Below are 9374 nucleotides of genomic sequence, written 5' to 3'. Positions count from 1 at the left end.
ATTAGGGATGCACCGAATATTCGGCCACCGAAAATTTTCGGCCGAAAATGGCCCAAAAGTGCATTTTCGGTTTTCGGCCGAAAGACTTTTATCACCGAAACAATACGGCCGAAATGTTGTGATGACGCAAACAGAAACCGCGACCTGCACGTGCTTGTCTGAAGCAACATGTCTGCGGTGTGGACGTATTTCAGTGTATCTGAGAAAGACCCACGGACAGCGATTTGCAAAACATGTAATGCCGAAATTTCAAGAGGGGGTGCATCTGCAAAGACTTTCTCCACGTCGGGTTTAATTTATCACCTGAAATCCAAACATTCCGATCGCTACGCTGAATATAGGCCCTTTCACATGGTACGCGGCAGTCGCGAGTGTCTAGTTCATTCTCAATGGGAGACATGCGGAAAGCGGCAAAACGCGGGCAGTTTCGCTGGCGGCGCGGAGGCGGAGCGCAAGCGGTGCTCGTGCACCCAAAATCCTGCCGCTTCCACGGGCACGGCGCTTCGCGGCAGGTGCCCCCAAAGATAAAAATATTTTATATTTTTGTGAGCGGCAGCGGCAGCCGCGTCGGTTTCAACCAATCAGTGAACATTTAACTGAACTGCCTATTGGAAAAATAGAGGAGAAGATTGTTTTAAGTATAATAGATTTCCCAGAACTGTATGACCCATCTAAAATCACATACAGAGACATAAATAAAATTAGATTTCATTCAGTCGTAACCTCACAGGTATGCTCTTTAGGCAAATCAACAAAAACGAAAAAAAAAAGAGGTAAATAATGACAATTAAGGTCACGTAGGCCTGTACATTATTATTTAATGTACACATGAGTGGGGTCAAGTTAAACATTTTAGTTTGAATTTTATTTTATACTGTGCATTGTTGCAATGTGCTAAATAAATATTTGCATAATTTGTAATTGATTTATTCTTTGAAACTTTAATATTAATTTATGCAATTGCAATGCCTTGATTTTAGTAAAGTTAGTACACAGTCATAGCCATAAATGCAATGGTACTAATAATTGGCATAATTTCTTTCGGTGTTTCGGTTTTCGGTTTTCGGCCTTGGTTTCCTCTTTTTCGGTTTTCGGTTTCGGCCAAGAATTTTCATTTCGGTGCATCCCTAGTTAAAACAGATGGTTGTGTGTATGTGTTAGAGAGGCATGTGAGAAAGCGAAACCAGGTAATGGTGTTTACACACAGACTTCACCTCTCACATATCACCTCATTAGCCTGCAGTTTTGTTTTTTTTGCCAGGAAATTACAAATTGTGATTTATTTTTGTTTTGTTTTTTCTTTTGCTTGTTTCTTTTGTTTGTTGTGTTTTGCTTTGTTCTGTGTTGTTGTGTTTTTGTTTTGTTTTAGATTTTTATGTTCAGGATAATTAATTGTACCACCAAATTCTCATTAAAAAATATACATTTTAAATTATTCAAAACAGAATAATTTAAAAAGAATTATTTTTGTAATATAGTCAAAATAATAATTAAAAATGTATAATAATGTAATAAAAAAAAATTATAAAAATGTCACAATATCAAAAAATTAGCCAGTAGTAGGGATGTAACGATATGAACATTTCTTATCACGATTATAGTGACCAAAATGATCACGGTTATCAGTATTATCACGGTATTGTTAACATGTGCTGGAAATGTTCAAAAAGTACTGACACACAAATCATTTCACCAAGTTTTACATTTCAAATCAACAAACAACAAATAAAATGAGTTTTTGTTTGCATAACTAAAACAATAACATTGCCAGTGATGTCCGGATTTTAAATGACAGCATGACTGACAACAGTTTATCTAATAGCATGTTCAAATATCTAATGTAAATGTTCAAATAAAGCTTTTGAAAAAGTTTAATAAATGGTAAACCTCACATTTCAGCTTTTTAAATAAAGAAAAGGTTTAAGTCAAAATGATATTTGATTAATAAATGATTATATGTATTTTATCTGCTCCATAAATAATACTAGATACCTTATTGTTTAAATGTGTAGAATCCACATAAGCTTGTTTTTCATCATCCGGTCAAAATTTACAGCAGGGCATGCAAATTCGGTCCATTATCATCTCATTAGCCTGCAGTTTTGTTTTGTTTTGTTTTTTTTGCCAGGAAATTCCAAATTGTGTGATTTATTTATTTTTGTTTGTTTTTGTTCTTTTGCTTGTTTCTTTTGTTTGTTTTGGTTTGTTTTGTGTTGTTGTGTTTTGTTTTGTTTTAGATTTGTTTGAGAATTTGTATTTTCAGGATAATTAATTGTACCACCAAATTCTCATAAAAAAATATACATTTTAAATTATTCAAAACAAAGAATAATTTAAAAAGAATTATTTTTGTAATATAATAAAAATAATAATTAAAAATGTATAATAATGTCATAAAAAAAATAATAAAAATGTCACAATATCAAAAAATTAGCCAGTAGTAGACTAAATTTAAAGTATTTGTTCATTTTTTTTATTTGTTACATCCCTAAATGTTTTGTGTATATAGATATGTATGTGTGTGTATATGTATGTGTGTGTGTGTGTGTGTGTGTGCATATATATATATATATATATATACACGTGTATATTAGATCAATATAGTTGAGCATGTACATAATGCTTATGTTTGTGTCCTGTCCTAGGTTGAGTACTGGAGAGGGGGACGGGGCATGGTGTCCAGCTGGTCCGGTGTTCCCCAGCAGCTCCGAGTACCTGCAGGTGGATCTGCGCAAGCTTCATTTCCTGTCTCTGGTGGGCACACAGGGTCGCCACGCAGATGGGCTCGGGCGGGAGTTTGCACGTAGCTACCGGCTGCAATACTCTCGTGACGGACGACACTGGATAACGTGGAAGGACCACTGGGGACAGGAGGTTTGAAACCCTCGTATGAACTTTAAACTGTTTTGTTAGCAGAATATGGATTTTTTTTTGGTATTTTACAGTTCTTCTGTGCTGTTTTTGGCTCAGGTGGTGTCAGGGAATGAGAACACATATGACGTGGTCCTGAAGGACCTGGGTCCACCCATCATAGCTCGCATGGTGCGCTTCTACCCGCTGGCAGACCGTGTGATGAGCGTGTGTCTAAGAGTTGAACTGTATGGTTGTGTTTGGAAGGGTGAGTCCAACACATGACAAGCAATCCATCATTCTGATCACACACACACAACTCCATTACATTCACATCAGGCACATTTTGCAGTGGAATGATGTTTACCTTTGAGTGATGTGCTTCTTCTCTGTTAGACGGGCTAAAGGCATACACTGCTCCTGTGGGTCATGTGATGGACCTATCAGGCAGTCCTGTCTACCTTAATGACTCCATCTATGATGGCAGTAAAGAGGCAGGGTAATGTATAAACACACACACGCAACTTTGTTTATTTTCATTTTTTAAGAATGGAATTTCATGCTCCCTGCAAGTGTTCCATATCTGCATGAAAATTGTACATGTGTGTGCTACACATGTTGGTAACAAAAATGATGTAGAAACCATCAAATATAATTTTTCAATCATTTTGTTGAGTTCAACAAACAAGTATGTTTAAGTAGGGATGGAGTTTGTAAGATTCCCTTGCCCGAAATCAATGATTATTGACAAATACATGAACACTGGCATAAATAAACAAAGAATTGCATAACAAAGAAAGAAAGAAACAAATAAATAAAAAATAATTTAATTTGAGAAACATACTGCAAAAATTGTTTTTAGGTTGCAAGCTGGATGTGTTTGATTCACTTAAAATACTGACTCATGAGAGTCATTCATTTAGAAAGTGGTAAGACTACACTGTTTGCTTGTATGTTTTTGATTCGCTTAAAAGAACTGGCTCAGAGTCCATTTGGAATCAGACTTGCAAAGTATTTTAGAACTGTAGAAGAATGCAAATTCTAGAACCGATGATGGAACAAAACATTTGAATCATATATTGGAAAAAAATGAACCATTTCTCAGTTTGCAACCCTAGCTTCATGCTGTGTGTCAGAAACAAGCAGTTGAGAACTTGCTGAGGTAAACATCTCAAATCTCACCTGCTCCTGTCAGACTTCATTTTCTGTGATGTATGTTAAAGTCCAGAGCCCTTTCTCATGTATGTATGTGTATCTGTCAAGTGGGGTTGACGAATATTGTGTAGAAACATTCCCAGATGTGTTTTAATGGAGGAGAACTAGTTTGACACTTGCCAGATGTGGGTATGCATGGGAAATTCCAACATGTCCAACATGTATGTGAGTACATGCATCTGTGTGTATGTGTGTGTACATACCTAATGACTTCACTGCTGTAATGTCTCTGTCTTCTTCGTAGGGTGATGTTCGGAGGATTGGGCCAGTTGTGTGATGGTGTTTTAGGTGGGAATGATTTCATGGAGAGTAAAGAGCTGAGAGTGTGGCCGGGATATGATTACGTGGGCTGGAATCGGGAAACCTTGGGCCAGCCCACTGTTGACATTGAGTTTCACTTCGAGAAAACACGGGTCTTTCACACCATGCAGGTCAGTATGTGTGCGAGCAACCCAAAATATGTTTGGACTGAAGGCGGTGACTGTGTAGTTCTGACGTCAACTTTTTACAGAAGTCACAACGGTTCGTGAAAAATCACAGCTACTTTATGCAGGCTGTGTGCATTTTACTGTGGACTGACTGTTTTGAAACTTATATGGTAGTTAAATAGCCCCTAAACCTCAGTTATCGTGAAAAAAGCCAGGAAATTTCAGTTTTGACAATATGGGACCTTTAAGTCACACTTTAAATACCTTAACCTCATTGCTTTAGATACAAAAACCCCCCAAAAAAATCACAGCAAGGCAAACAAATGATACTAGAACTTTTTCTGAGCCATTTTAAATTATGGTTTCAAGGTGATTTTTAGATATTCAAAGTGTCTGAAAAAAACATTTTAAGGGATAGTTCACTCAAAAACTGAACATTCTGTCATCATTTACTCATCTTCATCTCTTTCTTTCTTTCTTCTGCTGAACACAAAATAACTGTTTTTGTTCATACATTGTAAGTCATTGGGGTCCAAAATAACATTAAATTCCATTGACATAAAAAATATATTTTTTTGCGAAATATCTTCTTTTGTGTTCTGAAAAAAAAAAAAAGTCATACAGGTTTGGAACGACATGAGGGTGAGTAAATGATCTGCTGTTCATCTTCAACCTGAACTTTCAACTATGCAAGACAGCAAAAGCGATCCCAGAATTCATCTCAGTCAGTTAGTAGGACAGCAATGAAGTTCTGCCTCAGTAAATCTGCCCAGTAAATCACCCTCAGGAGTCTGTCATTATCCTTCAACCCTTTAATGAACATTTGATTTGTTTTTGTTCGTCTTCCTGCCTGTGGCTTTGCATTTGTGGTCGTGTGTGATTCTGAGAGGCATTCGAGTGTTTTGTTATCCAATTTGTGGCGCCATAATTATTTCTGTTGTTTGTTATTTGCGTGTATGTGAGTTTGTGTGTGTGCATTGTCATTTTTTTAAGGGTCTTTCTGACCAGGAATGCAGATTTGTTTGTACCACTTCTGGCTTTTTCTGGTCTCGAGAGGGCATTCTCTCTTATTTCTCTCTGACTTAACACAATTCACAAATGCCATCATCCTCCCATGTCGCCCTGTTTTTCCTGTGGCTTCCCAGTGTTTAACACTTCCTCTAATGTTTGCTTCCTGCAAGTCTTGCAGCAGATTCCCAAAAGATACTAAGAAAAAGGACCAGGGGTCCTATTAAAACATTTTCCATAACAACAAGCACTTGTTCGCGTGCCTTTGCAAGATGATTTATGTTGCCTCCCTCTGCTCACTTTCTCAGACCTTTGTTTAGAGTATTTCCGGGTGTATTCCTGCCGTTTCAGAATACCGCCAGTCTCACCGGCGCGTTTCCTGTACAAATCAACCCCCCATTGCTTCAAGAACTCCAGTGCAAAGTTTGCCACACATTGAGAATAAATCAGTGTAGGATTTACTTTAAAACAGTTCTCACTCTGAATTTACTAATACATTTCACAAATAATAGAAGCAAGTAACACATTAAAATAAATGTGAGATTTTTTTTAAGTAGAAAGACTAAAACAGTATTTTCTTCTAAAACTTACTCGAACAGTCTTTATTTTGTTTACAAAATCATTTCCCACCAAGGTGTGTGTGTGTGTGTGTGTGTGTGAGAGAGAGAAAGAGACTTATGAGGTGTCAACATGATAGCTTTGGCTACGCATTAACTTCCACCGCTGTTGTAGCAGTTTGTTTTGTTTTATGTATCAGTGAGCGTTTGCACACATGTGCGCAGTTACACATTGACCTAACAGCACCATTAATGTCTAACCTGTCACATTATATATGTTCTAGCCTTCCACCTTTCATTTGCTCCCTGTACCTTTCCTTTTTCTTCATTTGTGGAGTAATAACTTCCGTTTATTTCTCCCTGATGCCCGTTGTTTCCACTGCTCCTTGTTTTTGTTCCTAGCAGTCTTGTAGTGTCTGATTGCAGATTGTTGTTTTTAAATATCTGTGTTTCAGGTGCACAGTAATCACAGACACACTCAGCATGTGCGGGTGTTCAACGAAGTGGTGTGTGAGTTTAAGGCCAGTCTGCTGAGCCCGTGGGCAGAGCCTGCGCTCAGTCTTCAAGTGCCGCTGTCTGACCTACACGACCCTTCTTCCCGCACCATCTCACTGCCACTCGGAGGACGACCAGCGCAAATTCTCCGCTGCCGTTTTTCTTTCAGTGACCGCTGGCTCCTCATCAGCGAGATAAGCTTCTATTCGAGTATGAACACACAGACTCCTGACCTCTCATAGCAAAGTGCACTGGTTCATTGCCATTACAGTTCTGCAGCCACTTTCAAGTATATAGTAGCAATTTATTATGTATCAGACATATTGCATGGCTGTTTGATTTGAGTCGTTTTATTAAGTGGTAAGAAAGAGTGCTTTGCTCGGCTTTGTAGGAAATTGTTCTATTATACAGTACAGTTTGGCGGTCATTATACAGGTGCATCTCAATAAATTAGATCACAATTGAACGAACCAAAGACTTAAACTACTTCAGTCTGTGTGCATTGAATTTATTTAATACACGAGTTTCACAATTTGAGTTGAATTACTGAAATAAATGAACTTTTCCACGACATTCTAATTTATTGAGATGCACCTGTATAAAACAATTGACTAAGGTCAGCTGCGATTGACCTATCAGAGAGTTTTTTTAGAGAGTTGTGTAAAAACATCTTAATTCAGCCTAATGTTGTGGTCTAAACTGGTTTAGTTGGTCTCCCAATCTTGTCAAGCTGGTGTATGCTGGTTTAGCTAGTTGGCAAGCTGGTCTTCCAGTGTTACGAGCTTACGAAAAGTGCCCCAAATCCAGCTGAGACAAACAAAAACAGCTTGGACTGGTTTAAGATGTTTTTTTTTCTTGCAGGAAAGGAATGAATAGTATGATCCTTTGCCACAAAGCAAATATTCCCACATCGTTCAAAAGGAATTCTTAACTTCTCTCTGAATGTATTGCACTAATCATTATGGGCTTCTTAAATGAAATGTCTTAAATGAAATATAGCTCAAGTTACCGCCCTAAGCAACAAAGCACTGTCAACTAAATGACTCCTCTGACTTTGGGTTCTGATTGGTTGGTCAATGTCAAATTATTACACCAGACAACAAGAATTTAGAGAAAAAGTGAGTCTTTGTGCCACATTCACTTTGAGACTCGTACTTGATGGGTTTGTAGATAAGATCTGAGATAAAACCTGCTTATCTAATTATTTCTTTCTCTGTCTTGTCTCCAGTGCCTTTTGAGGATGGGTCCTTCCTCCCTCCTCTGCCTTCCTCTAGCACTCGTCCTCTCAATGCTACTTCTCACACCCCCAGCCCAGCAAATGGAACCAGCAGCCCCACCAGTGAGTCGGACACATGTCAACCCCTCCGCATTACTAGTGTGTATGCAATGCACTGCCCTGTCATGTTTGCATTAGTGCTGATTGTTAATATTGAAATGGAATCGCAAAGAGTTTAATGATTTTAGTTCCTTAATGATTCTTTTTATTATTTTTAAGGATGTAGCCCACCCCAAAATGGTTCGAAATATGTGGTAAAATTAGAATGCAAAAGCAATACCACAAAAAAATATCTAAAAGTACCCTTTATAACAACAAGACTCTTTATTACAACAGTACTCTGGACTAAGAATACTACTAAAATTAAATAAATAATATTTTAATTGTTAATTCAATGTTTGTTTTTTCATTTTACTGAAACCAGTTCTTGATTCCCAACCCAATTGATGAGGTTTATTGGGAGAATAATTGAGAAAATGCATCTTTACAAACTGAAACGGCAGTCTGCCCTCCCTCACCTTTCAGCACTCCCAAGTACACAATTTTTTAACTACTCAAAAAAGTACAATTACTGATAAAAACTACTTAATTACTGTAACCTGAGTATTTGTAATTCGTTACTTCACACCCCTGCGTGTCACCCACCCCTATCTCTCTAATTCTCCCTCTTCTGACACCCTCATTTTTCCAGACCACCTCATGACCATTACTTCACTGCTGCCCAGCAGCATACCAACAGGTGAGAGAGAGAGAGAAAGAGAGAAAGACAAGGGGAAGAAAAGAGTACTGTCTCCCATACTTGTTCTTACGTCTTAGATTTTTATGGCATGTTTACCAGGCCTTTTATGATGCTCCCCTCTAAACTTCTTTGCATTTGAAAACCCTGCCCTCACATAAAATGCCTTGAGAATGTGGTTGGTTGTTGTGCGTGCGTGGGCATGTGTGTCCATCTTGAAGCCAGGAGAGAATTTTTTTTGCATGATTCTGATGTTTTTTTCCCCTTGATTTTAACAATGCACTATTGTTTTGAGTTAGTGTTTCATATAGCCAAACTCATAAAGGATCTTTGTGAAATCGCTCCAGCTGTCCTTGCTCTTGTCCCTCTTTGAATTAACTTCAGTTCTCTTAGCTTTAGGACCGGGCCCACTCTCACAGCTCATTTACTCCTGTCAAAGCTTATTACAGTCCCCCAAAACAACAGCTGCCTTCTAAATTTACTGACATAAGAACACAGACACACACACACACACACACACACACACAGAGTGTATAAGGAAGCAAGTCAAATCACAGAAAGTGTGTCAATGACCATGAATGCGTTTACTTATTACTGCCTCACCCAGCACTGAGATTAGAAGGTGGCTGTAATGGACAGATAAGCTTTGGTTTTACTCTCTAAACACTCTGTAGGTCTTTAAATGCCTCATTTATGGTGTTTGTAATCATTTGTAATGTCTGACTAGCATTACATGTATGTGTGTGTGTGTGTATGTATGTGTGTGTATGTGTATATATATATATATATATATATGTGTGTATGTATGT

The 9374-nt window shown here is 37.9% G+C and overlaps 1 protein-coding gene across 4 annotated transcripts in view; it reads left to right on the top strand.

The window, feature by feature from the left end:
• The window catches only part of ddr1 (discoidin domain receptor tyrosine kinase 1), a 41172-nt gene that overhangs the window by 20851 nt on the left and 10947 nt on the right, over positions 1–9374 (top strand). For 3 of the 4 annotated variants that reach the window (XM_016531979.1, XM_016531981.1, XM_016531978.1), the window contains exons 4-10: positions 2646–2874; positions 2971–3118; positions 3247–3349; positions 4310–4496; positions 6514–6763; positions 7782–7892; positions 8521–8568. In XM_016531979.1, coding sequence (XP_016387465.1) covers positions 2646–2874; positions 2971–3118; positions 3247–3349; positions 4310–4496; positions 6514–6763; positions 7782–7892; positions 8521–8568 — 1076 coding nt within the window. The remainder of the gene's footprint in view (positions 1–2645; positions 2875–2970; positions 3119–3246; positions 3350–4309; positions 4497–6513; positions 6764–7781; positions 7893–8520; positions 8569–9374) is intronic. The other variant, XM_016531980.1, reaches the window with a different exon arrangement.

The sequence above is a fragment of the Sinocyclocheilus rhinocerous genome, unplaced genomic scaffold, assembly GCF_001515625.1.
Source record: "Sinocyclocheilus rhinocerous isolate Xijiao unplaced genomic scaffold, SAMN03320098_v1.1 scaffold241, whole genome shotgun sequence".
Taxonomy (NCBI): Eukaryota; Metazoa; Chordata; class Actinopteri; order Cypriniformes; family Cyprinidae; genus Sinocyclocheilus; species Sinocyclocheilus rhinocerous.
The sequence above is the reverse complement of the archived record's forward strand: the minus strand, read 5'-3'. Positions and strand labels throughout refer to the sequence as shown.